Here is an 18,388-nt window from a genome sequence, read left to right on the forward strand (position 1 = left end):
AAAAAAGCCAGAGATTTACATATATAAAAACTTAAAAAGCATAACCAGCCACCTCTCTTATCATGGATTGCTCGTATCGTATTACAGGTGGCATATGAACCATACGGTGGAATTTTTTGTGTGCTTGAATAAATATGGAGGAAATTCCTTGGAGTGGATTATAATATATGCTTAATTGCTTATATACTAATTCACCAATATTAATTGCATGTTCCTCTGCGAGAATTTGAAATTTTATAAGAATGAGAGGACAGGTGCTCCTATTATATAGGAAGCTAGCTAAGTTTATTTATTCACCAAAAAAAAAGCTAGCTAGGTTTAATTAATATTTTTTGGACAGTAGCTAGGTATGATTAATTAATTGGAAGAATTGTGTGACTATAAAATAAATAGATAATAAAAAAAACGTTTCTCTATTGCAACACGTCTTGTTGTTTCTGTCATTTTGTCTGATTCCAGTTTAGTCTTTTTAGTTAAGTCTTTTCTCTAGTGCTTTTTGGAGTTGGGGCCTAGTTTAGCTTCAATAGTGTGTCAGTATAAACGTCTACCGTGACGTCTCAAGTGGGAAAAGTTTCGATTGAAGCTTTTATTTCTCATTCTCATTGTAATCTTCGTTTTTATTAATGAAGTTCTTATTTGATAAAAAAAAAAACGTAGAGATGATCCAAGAGGGATTGAGAGCTAGCAAAACCACGATGCTGATGATTAATTTCTCATTTAAAAGTTGATATGACTTTGTATAAACTTTCATATATAGTCCATATATGTAGCACCATTGAATTAAAATGTACGTCCCACACACTGCAAATTAAATTCTAAATCTGAAAAGATGCATATAAGACTGTGTGGGAATACATTAGCAACCACTTTACTGCTGGGAAAGTGAAGGAAATTAAATTGGGGATGACCGGATGAGATCATTGCGTGTGAATAAGTGGTGGTTGAAACTTAAAAATTAAGTTCATGCTTTTACTTAGCTAACTAGCTCTGCTATTTTGAAAATAATATGTTTCTCTTTCTTCTTTCTGCTATTCTGTTTTGTAGGTCAATTTTAATGGTGGATGTGGCCAAACTTTACGTGAGATGGCATCCATTCTAATTACAATGTCTACTTCACATCATATCATTGCACAATTCGAGTGGGGCATATATACCATCTTCTGCAATTTGTTTTGTTGTTATCACATGCATATATGGCTGGACTTCGTCAAATTAATTCCTAGCCTTCTTAATAATAAAAATCTAAACCCCATTAGATATTACCAGGATGAAAATTAGTGCAGGATCATATTCAGTGTAGGGTGGAATAATTAATTCATTGATTTTGATTGACAAGCAGATAGATCTAGTCATCTAGAAGTCGATTTCCGGCCGGTCAGGAATATATATATATAAATTTTAGTTAGCTAATTGGTTTACATGAATATATGCTTTTGGAGAAAATTCAAATAGATTTGAGCCGTGGGAAGAAGGAACACATTCACAATCATAAAGGTTCGATACCATGCATGAATCAAAAGACGTAGATGTTGCGTGCTCCAGTTGAAGATGGATACGTAAATTAATCTAAAATGGGTAGCTACCAAATTCTAAGTTTATGAAAGTGAAACTGTCTGCTAGAGTAGTCATTATAATTTATAATAAAGATGCTGACAGCTAGTTGTTAAATGATTGACAAGTTTGGTATTGTAATTAGAACTAGAACTAAAAGTCTAAAATAGGCTAATTCGGTTCTGTGGGCAATCGAATACAACTGGGGGGGGAGTGTGGGCCGGATGGTGTACAGAAGAGAAGCCCATGCACGGTGTGTATTCATCAACTTTGAATATTTGATACCCAACAAAACAAAACAAACAAGATTTTTGGAAATTTTGAGCTCCTAATCCTAGCACGTAGCAATAGTAAAGGGGCCGGCCTAGCTAGGTCAACCAATAAGTTGTCTCCAATTTGCCAAATAAGAGTCACACCGGCTTTCCAAACATCTTCGGCCAAATTCATATTGAGAGGTTTGATTCACGACATTTATTTCTTGAAATATTGTCACCGGCATTGAGATGTTTTTTAGATGGGAGAGGATTCTCTCCTAACCTCCTTATCTGCCTAAGCTTTTCATGAATCATGACAAAGCGAAACACACTAATACATTTGCAGATACCAATCATTTAGACATTGTTCTGAATCGACCCAAATTAGACTCTTGTTTATTATTTATTGAACGAAGACAATAATTTGTCCGGTATTTGGGAAATCCAAAATCCAAAACAAATCACACGGACCAAAATTACCTTCCTTTTCAAAAAAAAAGAACCAGAATCAAACACATTAGGCCCAGCCCAGAATGATGTGATTGGACCTCATTCAGAATTAAGAAAAATGACCACACACTCTTACTAGTCAAAATGAGAATGAGAACAAGGAAAGCATCAGCCGTCAACAGAAACCGTTGATCGGATTTGGGAGCGAAAATGTGGAGCCGAAAGTCAGCTCTGATCGGAGTTTTGGGTTGCTTTTGTATCTACACAACATTTCTTACCAGCGTCATAGCTTCGTCTCAGGAATCTCTGCTCGGATCCGCCCGCGTCGTTTTTCAGGTAAGCGAAAGTGGGGTTTTGAATTACAGTGAAACCAAATACTGAAGCCATTTGGACATGTTGTTTGTATTTGCAGACCAATTTTGGGGACATTGAATTTGGGTTCTTCCCAGGAGTTGCACCCAAAACCGTTGACCACATTTTCAAGCTGGTCCGTCTAGGTTGCTATAACACCAACCACTTCTTTAGGGTCGACAAGGGTTTTGTGGCCCAAGTCGCCGACGTGGTCAGCGGAAGATCGGCCCCGATGAACGAGCAGCAAAGAGCAGAAGCGGAGAAGACCGTGGTGGGTGAATTCAGTGATGTGAAACATGTCAGAGGCATTCTATCAATGGGAAGGTATATAGTTAATTGTTGATAGTGTTTTCACTGTTTGTGTGGTTCATATAAACAAGTACCATGTTTTGAAGTTTGAGTTTGCAGGTTGGTAAGATTGTTGATTTCTGCATTTAAGTATTTGTGCGTGATTTTGTGTAGATATGAAGACCCAAATAGTGCGGCTTCCTCATTTTCGATGCTTCTTGGAGATGCTCCTCATCTTGATGGTCAGGTAGGTATGGTGATTGCAACTAGATTGTCTAGGTCAGCATCACCTATTGAGCACGATGAGTAATGCTGTGTTTGGTATAATTCCTTTTGTCAGTACGCAATATTTGGTAAAGTGACTAAAGGTGATGAGACTTTGAGAAAGCTTGAGGAAGTCCCTACTCGTCGCGAGGGAATTTTTGTAATGGTATGCTTATTGTTCTGCATTCACTTCTAGAATGCCAGTAAATTATCTCTTCTTCTTTACTTCGACCTTTTTTTATCAGCATGAATTGCTTTGTGAGATAATATATCTAGTTATTTAGTTGTAATGCGTCCACTTATTCTTCACGGTTCTAAGATGTCTGTAGATTGCTATTACATCTGTTGTATAACTGTATTCCTAATGCCAGTAGGAACTTGGGCAATTTCATTCTGCCAGATAGTTGACATGTAATTGGGTGTCTTGTGGCCCTTTTTTTTTAAGTAATACATTTGTTTATTGTAGAGTCATTTCTCGTTATCTGGAATATGGATGTTATATATCAACCAAGAGTATTGTTTAATACTTTAAGACCTGTGTCTCGGACATTAGATATCCTTATAGTTGATGTCTTGAGCTGAATGCAGTAAAACAATGCTTTCCTGCTCTGCCTTAATGGTCTATGTATGCTTCCAATTATGCTTCTAATGTATTTGCTGGGGATTTCAACAATTTCATCAATTTGATCAAAGGATTACAATCACTGCATTCTTGGCTCTGAACTGGTTTCTTTCTTTACTTATTTTTTGTTTCTTCTTTTTCAGCCGAACGAACGTATTACAATTCTGTCATCATACTACTATGGTGAGACTCAACCATCCTGTCATTTGTTTTTTGCAATCTAATTTCATATAAAAGTAACACTTTAATGGAATATGGTGCATGAATGATGTCTCAGAGCTACATGGTCCTGCAATGGAACATACATGTTCAGTAAAATTACCTTGTCTAGGAAAAGTTGAGTTTCATAATCTTCGAATCAATGATGTCTAAGTGTTTCTGAAATCTATAAAGGCTTTGAGAAGAGAGAAAAAGTGAAGGGGAGGTAGGGATAATATAATTGTAATGAAGGCTGGTATTGTTTTATATTTTCTTATATCCTGGTTAGAATTTCTAACATTTGTTATTTCTGGCAGTGCATAATAGAGGTCTTGACTCTTGACTCACTATTAACTTAAATAAATGACTAGATTACTAGTATGTAGTAGTGGTATGTTTTTCACTAGGTTGCATCCAAGGCTGGAGTTGAACCATGCATATTGCTGAGTACTCTTCTTCATTTCTTGATGCATCTCTGCCAAATAAACATACATCTAGGATTGCATGGGAGTTATCGGTTGTCACAGTTTATTAATTGAATTTACATTGTGGTTTTTGCGTGATTGTGCTGCTGTTAGATACCGAAATGGAGAATTGTGAACGTGAGAGGTCAATACTGAAGCGGAGACTTACTGCATCTGCTATTGAAATCGAAAGACAGGTAAAAGATGGCAAGTTGTTAACCACATGTTTTCTTGAAACATTACCATGTAAACATTGACTCATCCTTTGTCCTTTTCCAGCGAATGAAATGCTTCCCATGAAATAGAAGGCAATGCAAGCATGACAAAATGTTTTGGGTTGCCGCCACCCATCCAGATATCAGTGGTTGTATTTGTCCCAGACAAAAGCTTAGAAACGGCGAGGAAAAGTTTAAAGATTGATCTGTTTGCATGGGAAAAAAGAAAAAAAAAAACACTTTTGACACTATTTATGTTGTTGATTGGATAGATTGATGTTGTTGATGGATAGATTTATGTACATGAAGAGAGAAAGGCAACAACTAAAACTTGCTACTATCTTTGCCTCTGTAAATTTAGGTAATGATAACTGTCAAATAGCTGGAAGTGTTTATTCTTGCATATGTATGAGCTCATAATCTATTGAGAGACCATTGGTGTGGTCTTGATTTGGACCATTCCATGATGCGGGTCGAGCAGGAAACCCAAATCCCGATCCTAGGGGACCGTCACTGTTATTGGGCTACACTGAATGGTGGCAGATATGAATGCTATGTTGCCCAGTGCTGTTTATGCCATTTCTTAAAGCCCAACAACGCACGAAAGTGGGTCAACGTAACCCTCGACTGAGCTAGTTTTGCAATGAAAATGTCACAGAAAACTCTTCTTAAGACGACCAAACTGAAGACGTAGAATCTTAAAAAAAGGAAAGAGGATTGAGTGGCGAAAAGTTAGTACAAAAACAAAATCTTGGGACCCTGAAAAGACTCAAAAGAGTGTTCCAGTTTGTCAACAAAGTTCGCAGAAAATTTTGGTTCCCTGGAGACATGTCTAAGCACAATCATTCTTTACTGTGTACATCTATGCCGCATTGATGAGAAGTTGAGAACCTTGGCAGGTCCACTTTTGCAAATTTGAAATATTTTGAAATCCCCAACAAGTTGGTATCATCACTTCAATTCTAGAGGTTGTAATGTAAGCACTGCTTAGAATCCTCTAGTGTTCTTCCTCCCTGCACCATAAGTCCATAAAGCCGAAAGCCGACGAAGAGTTAAATTCAGTTGACAATTTGACGGTCATGAATTTGGTTAAAACCTGTCACTGGCCTCAGAGACAAAGCTTCAGGTCATGATCATGTCTGTATGGTGTAAATTTATGTAGCAAACAAGAATCTGGTTAAAAGTTAAAACCTACTTTACCATTTCGAAAACGCTAGAGATGATTGGGCCTACACCAACATCAACATGGGGGGATCACAGTCACATGTCTGAATCTGGTACAGTAAGGAGGAATTGTTTAACGAAGCAGATGGTGACCTACCTCTTGTTTTTGTTCAAAACAGTATGCATCGTCATAATAATGATTATCTGAACCACATATTACAACAATGGCCAATGTCAATGCTCCTCTCCAGTCTCCCCCCATGCATGTGTTTCAAGAATTTAAATTCGTGGAAACATTACATGTGCTTCCTGCCCCTGATGAACCCATAAGATCATTTACGATCACTTAATGAAATCTTATCTCCTAATTTCATTTGCGGATCTGAAGTGTCACGGCGTTGATAAAGAGAAGTAAACGATAACTGTTATCGTTCTGATTTATGTTTGATTTGTCTTCCTTGATGAAAACAAGAAGTACAATATGTTCAATGAATTGTCTCCAAAAAAAACGGATCCTACTATAGCGGTCTCCAGCAAGAGAGAGTTAAACCGTCTCCAACAATTTTTTTATTTTTTTTAGAATCAACCGTCTTCAACAGTTAAGGACTAAATTATAGTAGCCCTTCAATATTTTATTATTTAAATTAATTTTATTAATATTGAAATACTTCTATTTCTATTCTAAGTACAATTAATTTTGGGAGCAAAATAGTTTTTCAACAAAGATATATAGGTTTCGTTGTAAAATTATAAGATCAAAATATAAAATGTAATATTTTCTTCTCAGTAAATTAAAAAAAAACAAAATTACATCGGTTGAGAAAAATATTAGTCATAACTTAGTCTACTATTCGCCAACATTTTTTTTATAGATGTATCGGCAGTGTAAGTGACTCGGGACTTATTATATGATATTAGCCCTTGATATTTGAAGTCAATTTTTTTTTTTTATAACTAAAGAGTGCACTTGATCGTCCATTCATGTTGGTGAAAGTGCACGTCGGTGCTCTGAATCCCTTCCCTCTAGTACTTGCACAGCACATGCATATAGCATTCTCTGCTTTCTCTTCGCCACGTGCTAGTCTCATTTACATCACCGACCTGGGCTATCTTTAGGAACAAATTTGGCCCTCAAATTAACCCTTTAGCCTTTTGTGAGTCCTTGTTGGTCTGTTGGTGATGAAATTGGGGCTATATGCCTATATAATGGAAATTAGCCATGTAGCCTCTATTACTGGAGATGACCTAAGGGCATCTTCAATAGTGGAGTCAAAAGCCAAAATGACTAAGGAGCTTTTGTGTCACCATCTCCAACTCAAATAAAAAAGGGTGTCAAAATGACTTTTGAGTCATACCTTGAGTCAAAATGACAAAGGAATGAAAGTAGAAAGCCAAAATGATTTTTTTTTTTTTTTTTTTGCAGCCATGATTATTATGCGCTAGAGGGAGAAAAGAAGGTCTAGACGCACTAAACGACAATATTGAGTGGGCTGATGGCTGGACGTGCCAGACACACGCGGTGGCGTAGGCCGACACTGGGTCGCAAATGCGCCATCATCTACTGTGGGCTTCCAACAGTTAGGAAATGAGCGGCTCTGATTCACTCCTCATTAACTCAATTCAAAATAGAAGGCTCAGATTAATTGGTACAAAAAATGGGTATGATTTTTGACTAAAGGAGATTGGAGATGGAAAATATAAATGAATAGTAATAACATCGGGTGTCAAATTTTGTAAATGACTTTGACTTTTGACTCCAAGGTTGAAGATGCCCTAAGTAGCAAGCAAATGAAACTAGTTTTCGAACTTCTAGATCTAGCCAATGGAGCCGAAGAATTCAATGATTCCACATGGTGAATTTGCAAAAAGTCTAGTTTACCATTAACATGTTAGAAATGGTGATCAGTTCCATCAGTGGACTGAGCTACGCTGACTTTAGGGTCTCATGATGTTTCACATACATGAGAGAGTCTTCAAGTGAAGGAAGTCGAACATACTCACGTGGCTAACAAACTCCTATACAAGGAATCACGAGCCTACATGGAACAATGGGGTCGATCTTTAACCCCATCTGCAATATTTGTGTTTTTATGTTTCGCTGCTCTATCTGCTGCTTGCCTTGACATCTTTGGTGCCCTTGTTGGTTCGATTCTGGGAATTCACTAGACCTGTCACATGGAGAAACGACGTTCCGAGATTTTTGTTGCGTCTTGTATCAATCTAAATTCATCTTATTCAACGTAAATGTGACTGAACAACAATAAAGGGATAAAAAAGAGGTCATGGATCGTCGGTGGGGTTTTAGTTTTAGCGGTAGAGATTATTTACTCGTATGCTTAAAAATCGATCAGAATTTGAAACTCCGCCCACTGCTTTGTTGTAGAGATAGTCGGTGAGGCAATCAGCTCGAGCGACAAAATTTTAATAAGAAATGACTCAAACTTAGTCCAACGGCTCAATCCAATGTAATTTGTTAGTTTATCTATGTTATTACAAAGAGAAGATATTTACATTTTATAAAGCTAATTTTTATTGTTTGAGAATTGTAAAGGTTCAAATGTTTGAGCTTCGGGAATTTACAATTTTATCACAAACCAGATTATTCTTTTTTTATTTTACAGCTGGTTTTTATAAGTGAGCATTAAGTTCTATAATGAGGTTTACTTATTAGGACTTTGTTACCCGTTCAATGCAAGAACTTAAACTCTGATGTTTGTATTTTCTTAGCGGTGATTCAATAATACTAGCTGTGCGGATATATGAATATTCACTTTCTTCCAAAAATTGCATGCCCTAGTATTTCAAGAGGCATACAATGGACATAACTATTCATCACATCACTTTCAATATGGGTCCATGAGCAATCCGTCAAAGAGCAAGTTCACCCGTTGGGTCACCAGGTCACCTACTATTCACTGTTTTTTAGTGTATATTTTCATTCTCTAGGTCACGAAATACACTGTGCCCGTGACCCAGGGCACGCAATACACTGTGCAGGTCACCATGGTGACCCAGAACACTGTACAGGGTGACTCAGGGTATGAAATATACTGTGCTCGTGACCCATTGTTGCTTAGTGCCCTCAAATGAATATTGTAAAGAGCTAATCGAGAGTAGAACTGTAGAACAACTTGATTTTGGTTGTTTCGTTCATGTCCAAATAACTTATTGACCATAATTTAATAAAATCGGACCCAAAAAAAAACTAGAAGGAGAAGATGATGATTTATTAATGACTGATTGTTACTGCCAGAGAAGACACGTAAATCTAGCCGCTGCCGTCGCCGGCGGGTAGTGTGAAGCACATCAATTAGTCGGCCGTTAACTTTGTATTAATTCAATGCATGCCAAATCCCATGCGCAGTCTTATTAGGTTTACTTTGGTTAGTTAATCTACGTCAAAGAATTTCCAAACCAAACAATTTAAAAAAAAAAAGAAAAAAGAAAAAAGAAGGTGCAACGTGATCGACTTTGGCGTTATCGATCTGTCTCCATCCCTTCAATAAATTTGGTTGGAACCTTCTAACATTTGCTTCTAGTCATCTTATTTTCTTCTTCTGCACTTTTTTTTTTGTCCTTTTTGAACTAATCTATAGTTAAGTGCATGTGTTCTACCCTAGACTTTAATGTGGTCGATCTGGTTAGTACGAAGCTTTTGAAAATCGAAATAAAGGTTTCATGGCTGTCTTTTATTATGTGATTTCATACTATGGTGATGTTACTAAGTCCTAATTCATAGATCTTAATTTACAGCCAAAGCGTTCATTTGCATTGTGTGAAAACACAATCAGATTATTATATACGCACGACAATATCTTTCGATGGACATGATGTTGGCCTCAAGTTCATCTATGGGCTATACGACATGCACTGCATTAGACTTCCTCATCTTTATGTTAATTAGAAGTTCACACAAACTAGGCTGCCATGTGATTTAATTGTGTGATAAAAACTGTTCATCATTTAGGTTTCTTTGCAAGGACTATTTACGTAAAAGATTCGTCAAATCACTTGTTATACATAATGACGGAATCAGGGCTGATCCTGACATTTTGGAGGCCTGAGGCGAACATTTATATGATTTTTTTCCCTATAATAAATGAACTCAAATACACTAGTAGCAATGAAAAAAATGGAACAAAAAATCTATATTGTATTCTTAAATTAGAAAGGACATTGGTAGAAATGAAAAAAGAAGAAGTGTTTAATACCAAAAGAAACGAGAAAGAGAGAGAGAGAGAGAGAGAGAGAGAGAGAGAGAGAGAGAGAGAGAGAGAGAGAGAGAGAGAGAGAGAGAGAGAGAGAGAGAGAGAGAGTATAAAATGAAACTATTTTGTAGCAATGAGAAAAAGAAAGTGCTTAATACAAAAGAAACTAGAAAAAGAAAAAGAATGAAAAAAAGAAAGGAGGACAGAACATAAAATGCAGCAGTTTTGCCTCAAACCTGGGTGGCATTCTAAGCCACACTACACAATTACCGCTGCTCTAGAATAGCAGCTTGCTATTGTGGTGGCAAAGAATATATATATATAAAGTCTTATTGAACTACAAATATACATAAAAAATAAAAGCTGTCAGAGGCCCACCTGAGACAGCGCCCGCTGCCTCAGGGCCGGCTCTGGACGGAACAAAGACCTGCTTATTCTTAAATCCAGGGGATGAACTTAATAAATTGGATGCATTAATGTAAATATTTTGTTGTCATGAATTTGTAATGTAAAATATGATTTTTTGTTGCTGTATGAAATATGGTATCCAATGAGCATATGTTAGAGGCATATATAGTCTAGCTAAACTGCTAAACCATGCAAATTTGGTTTGGTAGAACTGGACCGAGAACGGTACCAATGGTAGTAATTTAAATGGAGGTATAATTTTCTGTAAAAGAAAAGGATCAGAAAAGTGCGGGAAAAAAAAGTCATTTATGAAACGTCCAAGCTGTAATCAGGTAAACTTGACCATAGGTATAAACCGTATAATGTCAAAATCCCTCTGTTGGCGCCAATGACCATGTGGAGTTATGAACAAAACCCAACTCAACTATGAATTTGGTCAAATCGTGGTGTTTGGCCACAATAAACGTGAAATTAACCAAGACCGAAACTTAACTGTGTGCTAGCTAGCTAGGTGCATGCATGGTAATGAAGTCCCTAACATGAACCTCGTTGCAATGCACCATTCATCAAGGTTGAGATGAAAACTAATGCACATGCATATAGTAGCTAGGAGTCGTTTATATATATGATCATTAACTTTAGGCTGCTGCTGGGTATACTTTGAAATTGAAATTGTTGATCGAGCCAGCTAGCAAACTTTGTCTTGGTTGGGACTCATGCTGTTGTTTGGTTACTTATCATCGATTCTTTCATGTCAAAGACAAGATGCAGTAAAAACTGCAATCGGGATTTACATGCAGTAGTAATCCCAAGCCCTAGAGCTTAATTCCGGTCACATATATCGACAAATGAACTTTGACAAAATAGCTAGGGAGCAGGAAGCACGCCGGAAAATAATGCAACACTTCCCGATTAGCTGCAGATACAATTAATCCTTAACCCTAGCTACAGTTCATGGATTACCTTAACCATGCAATCAAAAAGGTCGAACCGAACGCATGCTCAACCCTAAACTTCTTTCTTGCGTTTTTGGGAAAACCATCAAGTGTGAAATTGAAAAGAAGCTGTATATAAAGCACACAATTATGGGTAATTAAGTACAGTCTATTTCCAATATGCTTGGCAGGGAATCCGGTTAGTTTAAGGCAGGCGAGACACACGTGCCATGATGTAAACCAGAATAACATGTGGGGGAATGGGAATGCATCGTTTGTGGTGGGTTATATAAATATATAAAGATGAGATTGGTCAACATTCAACGATGTCGCACTTAATTAATGATTGCCATTGATCGCCATTATCCATCTTGGAGCTTACAATTCTCAAGAGCCTCACGCCCTCTCGATCTACTTTACCCCATCACCCCGAAATAGTAATTTAACACTCACACACACACATATTAGCTGACATTGCGCTTATGTCATTTTAGATTGTGAGTTAAGATGTTGAGAAAAAAATAAATACAAAAATAATTGAGCAGAAATTGACCAGTACGTAGAGAAAAATGTTGTTTTGGTTACCAAATATATAGATGAGATTAAAATCGATAAGTAAATAATAAGAATATGTTAAACAACATATTACTGTGACTCTTCTAATACAATATTGTTTCGACTTAAGTACTTTTACGGTTGGGAGTTTTTTTTTTCATTTCGAAAGACTTTAGTAATGAAACACCCACTTAAATACTATATCATATCATTCATCTGACATGATACTTTCCATTTAAACAGACATTATACAATTAGGGTCCATTTGCTTAATTTTTTAATTGTATTATTGTTCAAATTTGAGGAACTGGAGTGAAAAAAGATAACATGGGCTTGCGTGCTGGGACTGACACAAAGAGGCCCGGAACGTAGGGTGAGAAACAAGCACATTTGCCTTAACCCACTTGAACTCTAACCCCAGTTTGGGAACACGCCCAGAAAAGATAGCATGGCGTATCTCCCATTCCCTCAATTAGCTACCTTCCCGTCTTTTCTATTTCTATTTTTCCTCTATAAATCAAATAATTTTTAAATAAGTTTTATCCCTCCCTCTCAATCTTCTCGATCACCAAAACCCTATTAATAACATGCCTTAGCCCACTGCTTTCTCCCATGCACTTGTCTCCCTCTTCCTCTCTTCCTCTCATATCCCACAACAACATAATTACTTCCATCTCTCTCTTCTCTCTCTCTACCCTTATCTAATTCCCTTCTCTCCATAAGTAGTTGTCTCCTCTCTCAAACATTTCCTCCATCTTTCCCTCTTTCCCTTATCTTATATACTCTGCTTCGATCTGCTCTGACAACTAAACTACCACTCTTGCTCTAGCTGCTTGCCTCAGGTTTTCTGTTTTCCTCGGGCCATATATCCAGCTCCTTCATTCTCATCAAGTCTATATATTAATTGAACTACCGCTCCTACATCTTCGGTCTGACAAGTACCTGAAACTAAAAGAGCTAGCGAGTCCTTCTAACAATGTCTGGCAGAAGATCATCGCGTTCGAGGCAGTCGGGCGGTTCCAGGAATAACAACATCAGTGACGACCAGATCGCTGATCTCGTATCCAAGTTACAGCAACTTCTTCCTGAGATTCGCAATAGGCGCTCGGACAAGGTATATACTTCTTTAATAATATAAACGTACGCCAATAATATTGGATATTGTTTTGATGAGTTTTATTCTCTACTCTGCAAGAGGGAAAGCTATAGCAGTTATTAGTTATAGTTAGATGTGTGCATTCCCTTTTGTGTGGTCTTTATTGTGTTGGCTTTATAAGAAGGTAGATAAGTCACACTCACCGCTCAGGCACCACAGCTAGCTAGCCCTTCTCTCATGCATTCATTTATTCCATCTGTAGCCACAACTTGCAGGTGTGGTGTGTGCTGTGGGTGTGGGTTGTGGGACTCCAATTGTTCCCCAACTCGATCCTCATTCATATGTATAGTTTGTTTAATATTTGCCTCCCTTATAATTTTGGCCTAGGTCAAATGCTAATTGTACATGTTACTGGGATTCTGTAGGTGTCAGCATCCAAGGTCCTGCAGGAGACTTGCAACTACATCAAAAACTTACACAGAGAGGTCGACGACCTGAGTGACCGCTTGTCTCAGCTTTTGGCCACGACTGACATGGATTCCGACCAAGCCGCCATTATCCGGAGCTTACTTATGTGATCGTCGATCTGCCATTACTATTACTCTATATATGAAGTCTCTGTTTTGGTCATGATCATCAACGAGTTTGTTCTAGCTAGCTACATATATGTCTGGCTAAGCTATAGCTAGGGTTTGCTCATTAGTCACAATTATGAAAGTGTTTACACATGGATGCATGGACGTCTTCATCGATCTCCATGGTATCGCTTTCCAAGTCTTGTAGTAACTAATTAACTTAATATATATATATATATATATATATCTATATATATATATATATATATATATATATATATAATAAAGGGCTTTTCCTTGTAAAAGTTCTAACTAATTTTGTGTTTAGATTTTTTTGAATCTCAGTATATCTAGCTATATCCAGTGAGCTACTTCATAATATATGCATACACATATATGTGCCTTTTGTCCCAGAGAAGTGAATTTATAATATTATCCATTATTGTCGATTATGACACATATAATGTATGAATAGTATTGAACTAAATAAGCAGATATATAGTAATCTTCTTTGTTTTTCTTGCATTATTCATTTAAAAATCTTGGATGTGGACCTGTTAAAAGGCAGAAGTTGAGGGTGACAATGTCGATATAAACATGTGACATTACCCCACAGGTACCAAATTCAATTGGTAACGAGGTTACAGCAAAGATGAATAAACCTCCATTCATTGTTTCTTTCCCGCTATTATGACCATTAGAAATAATCCGATGAGAAATGAGCATCGACGATGCAGACAATCTCTGGTGTCGTGGTCCAAAGTTAACGATATGTTTTTCGTCGGATAATTAAGGTAATTAAAGTGTGTAGTCATTACGACAACTAACTCGGTACTCAAAGCATTGTCAATGTCATGCTTAACTTAATTAATTAGCTACCCTCAAGTACGTAATTAATTAGATAAGGCACGAAATTAAAGGAGTTACCTATAGCTACCAAGAACTTTTACAGTGACATCCCAAATTCTGTTGTTTTGGTACAAGAAATGATCCAAGTGACTCCACAATTGGTGGTGGGAAATGAAGCAATGTGGATGGTTTCTCTAGTCTTTGTCAATAAATAAATGAACAGATTGAGTTTAACGTCTTTAATGTTGACCCAATTATAACTCTAGAGGCCTACAGCGTTAAATTCAAGGCCAATAAAACAATAAACGAGACTTTACATGCAGGTCACTTGATGATGAATAAATTCTTGACCAGCTTTCAAGCCTTAGACCAACTTGGTAGCTAGCTTAGGGAAAAACACTTGTGATGATTAGTTGGTGTCAATCAATTTAAAGACCATAAGTAAATACCCAACACCTAATTGTAATAGAAAAGCATGCATGCACTTGAAGCAAGAAAATAATGTGTAAATAAATTTGTAACGATCGATGAGCCAAACAACTTATCAAACACATTGCGATAACGTACTAACTGTTATGATGCCCCGGCCGCATGCCGGCCAGTAACTTCTACTGACAGTATACATGAATCTATCTGATCTTTGCTTATCGACATCTTGCTCGACTTTATCCTCCGATGCGCGTACGTAAAATAATTCAAACTACTTTGTCCTTCTAACGTTTCCTTATCTCAATGAATCTGCAAGACCGACAACTGATCGATCCATAATTAACCACATTTCCAATAGTGTTTGCAAGCGTGATTAACTGAATAAGACTTCACATGCACGCTTTCCACAGTATAGGCGTGATTCCTTTGTTTGCGACAGACCTTTACAAAGCTAAACAGTGAGTTCATAATCTGTTTCACACTAGCAAGTAGCAAGTAGCAAGTAGCAAACAACAATGTATTGGGCCTTGGGGAATTTTTTTTTTCTTCAGATGGGCTTCATTTGTGTTCCTAGTTCTGTACTGGGCCTCCAACTTAGCTCCAGATAGTAAGTTATAGTTTCAGCTCAACTGGGCCTACAAATATTTCATTGGCCCATGACGTTTTCGGGTGAAACCTGTTAATTAAGAGAGTCGCAGAGCACAGTTGGCTTCGTCTCCAAAGCGTTCAAGTTCCTCTTTCCTCCTCCTTGATCTCCAGAGTTTTTTTTTTCTTTTTTGGGAAAATCTTGATCCACAGAGTCTGAGGTGCGTAGTTTCTTTTCGTTAATCTTTCGTGTTTGTGATTATTACCCCAATTTCAATTTCAATTTTTAATCCAATCTGGAATCGATGGATTATCCTATTTAGGTTTTTCGGAGAATATGAATCACGGTGGATTTGCCGTAGAAGTTACGGGTCTGTCTCCTAGAGCAACCGAGAGGGATGTCTATGATTTCTTCTCCTTCTCTGGCTCAATCGAAGGCGTTGAAATCGTCAGGTATTGATGAGCAATTTGTATCAGAGTTCGTATTTTACCCTTCTTTTTTTTTTTTTTCGGTGAATTTTATTCGTTGTTGTTTTGATTTGGAAAATTGCAGATCCGGTGAATGTGCATGTACTGCCTATGTGACGTTCAAGGATTCGTATTCTCAGGAGACTGCTTGCTTGCTCAGTGTGAGCCTTTCCTCAACTCACTGCCATTTCATTTTATTAATAACTGTTAGGATCACTTTGATTCATTGAGGGTGCTTTGATTTCATGCAATCCTGTATTTCATGATCAGTTTTGTATGTAATGTGCTGTTCGTAGTTTCGTATCAGCTTATCTGAAAATCTAAGCATAGGCTTCAGAGTTGTTAAATGTTATAGTGACCATTATAGCTCGAATCGTGCTGCCTAACCGCTTTTAGTGTATGTCTTGCAAAATGCCTTTCGGATGTATGCTTATAGTAGTAAGTGAAACCAGGCCTTCCCATTTGGTTTTGTTGGATGACCATTTTAAGTCTTTAGAGGAATTACTTTCTCATAAGGCAGAAAAAAGGAAAAGAATCTGGACCACACAAAAAAAAAAAAAAAGAGGGAGAGAAAAAGTAAAAAAGAATATACTAAAGAATGCTGCTGTTAACATACTGTACATATTAACCTAAGTTTTTTAAGAAAGCGGTTGAGTGAGTGAGAGAATTACAAGATTCTCAAATGTGTAAAAAGGAGTATAGGGTTTACTTTATCAAAAGGCTCTCCAATTTATCATATTAGGTACTTGGCTTGTATCACGTTCCTTCCATGTCCTTTTGATACATGGTTTGGTCATATCTTTAATGGTTTCTCCTTTTATTAGTGAAGACATTGAAGTTTTTCCTCTTTTAGTTGCATAGTTCCTCTCCTTGTAAACCAAGATGGTCTTGTTACTTGTTTCTTATTTTATCTTAGCCTTTCGATGGTCATAGCAGATGGTACTTATTTGTATTTCAATTGTCCGACTCAGGATGATTTGTGAGCATTGATTCATTATTTATCCTTACAATCTTATCGTCTCAGGGTGCCACTATCATAGATCAACCTGTGTGCATAACCCGCTGGGGGCATTATCAAGATGAATTTGACTTTTGGAACACGCCTTCATCCAGGGATGATGAAGAAACTCATTCAACTGTATGCATCTTTTGTATCTTTAATCTGCGAAAATAACGTAGTTGCTTGCTGGTTCGCGTATCTGCTCACGCACAAACAAGTCATTCTGTAACTACAAGTTGTAATGCATTCTTATGTATCTGCAGCATCCACCAACAAGCCACAATGTACCTAGTGCTGGAGAAGTGGCATCTGTTGCACAAGAAGTAGTCATGACCATGTTATCCAAGGGATATGTGCTGGGAAAAGATGCATTAGCCCAGGCGAAATCATTTGACGAGTCTCATCAATATTCAGCGACTGCAGCAGCCAGGGTTGCTGAGCTGAGTGAGAGATATGGCCTCACTGATAAGTTCTGCGCAGGTGTTGAAGCTGTTAAATCTGTGGATGAGCGATACCATGTTTCAGACCTCACCAAATCAGCGATATCAGAGACTGGAAGAAAAGCCGCAGAAGCTGCAAATGCTGTGGTAAACAGCAGCTACTTTTCTAAAGGAGCCCTTTGGATGTCAGGTGCTCTAAACCGAGCCGCCAAAGCTGCAGCTGATTTGGGCAGTCGTGGTGTTACGCAGTAATGTGTAATTCGATACAATTCATAATACTCGTGTAAAATTGTAATTAGTATGTAGTTTGATACCTTCTGACGGGTGTTTGTATATGTCATACAATCTGGTTACGGAGAGGATACATGGGTGTTAAAGTTGCATAAAAAAGGGATAAAGGTAAAGTTGAATAAAATGTCATTAGAACGAAGATCATACAAGATTTGGCAACACGAAAGCCGAATAGAGCTGTAGTCTTCTAGCCATTTATCAGCTAACATATTTGCTTCAATTATTTACAACAAGCTGTCTGCGAGTTAAACTCAGAACGTTCTATTGTGGTATCATGGATCTGACTTCCCGAGGATAAATAATGAAATATTGTTCGTATAGTCGACCGGAAATCATAGATTATCATTTACTTGGCAACATACCATACGCTTGAGACTTCTCTATGTTTTCAAATTGGAATGTCACCCCTGCATTTCTGGAAGATTAAACTTAAGACGTGTTTCAGAAACTTCAAACTAGTTAGTGTGACCAGAACGCAAATTTGACTCCCCACCTGTTCCTCTGTGTCGGTGAGCTTAATTTAGACGTCCTCACAGTTCACGGTCATCAAAATCAACGGTCCAGATCGAAAGGCCACCCTTGCCTTTGACATTAAGCATGGGGTTTTAACAATGAAAGATACACTGCACCACGCGATGGCCCACTAAAGCAACTTTATTTCAGGTTGGCGTGGGCCCACAAGTTTTGATCGAACCGAGCGCAGGCGCTGATGTAGGAACCCCTCCATG

General features: G+C 37.6%; 3 protein-coding genes across 3 annotated transcripts; all 3 read left to right on the forward strand.

Moving 5' to 3' along the window:
- The first annotated feature begins 2,309 nt into the window (after window positions 1-2,309).
- Window positions 2,310-5,060, forward strand: LOC112195809 (peptidyl-prolyl cis-trans isomerase CYP23). The gene is made up of 7 exons (XM_024336004.2): window positions 2,310-2,591; window positions 2,668-2,930; window positions 3,069-3,141; window positions 3,235-3,324; window positions 3,924-3,963; window positions 4,557-4,639; window positions 4,722-5,060. Exons 1-7 carry the CDS (start codon window positions 2,466-2,468, stop codon window positions 4,740-4,742), a joined length of 696 nt encoding a protein of 231 aa, XP_024191772.1. The 5' UTR covers window positions 2,310-2,465; the 3' UTR covers window positions 4,743-5,060.
- Window positions 5,061-12,396: 7,336 nt separating this feature from the next.
- Window positions 12,397-14,059, forward strand: LOC112199892 (transcription factor PRE6). Its single transcript, XM_024340872.2, has 2 exons — window positions 12,397-13,041; window positions 13,449-14,059. Exons 1-2 carry the CDS (start codon window positions 12,904-12,906, stop codon window positions 13,599-13,601), a joined length of 291 nt encoding a protein of 96 aa, XP_024196640.1. The 5' UTR covers window positions 12,397-12,903; the 3' UTR covers window positions 13,602-14,059.
- Window positions 14,060-15,545: 1,486 nt separating this feature from the next.
- On the forward strand, window positions 15,546-17,799 carry LOC112196725 (binding partner of ACD11 1). The gene is made up of 5 exons (XM_024337132.2): window positions 15,546-15,682; window positions 15,785-15,914; window positions 16,015-16,090; window positions 16,954-17,067; window positions 17,193-17,799. The coding sequence occupies exons 2-5, from the start codon at window positions 15,799-15,801 to the stop codon at window positions 17,619-17,621; spliced, it is 735 nt and encodes a 244-aa protein (XP_024192900.1). The 5' UTR covers window positions 15,546-15,682; window positions 15,785-15,798; the 3' UTR covers window positions 17,622-17,799.
- Window positions 17,800-18,388: the final 589 nt, after the last annotated feature.

This window comes from Rosa chinensis, chromosome 4, assembly GCF_002994745.2.
Source record: "Rosa chinensis cultivar Old Blush chromosome 4, RchiOBHm-V2, whole genome shotgun sequence".
Taxonomy (NCBI): domain Eukaryota; kingdom Viridiplantae; phylum Streptophyta; class Magnoliopsida; order Rosales; family Rosaceae; genus Rosa; species Rosa chinensis.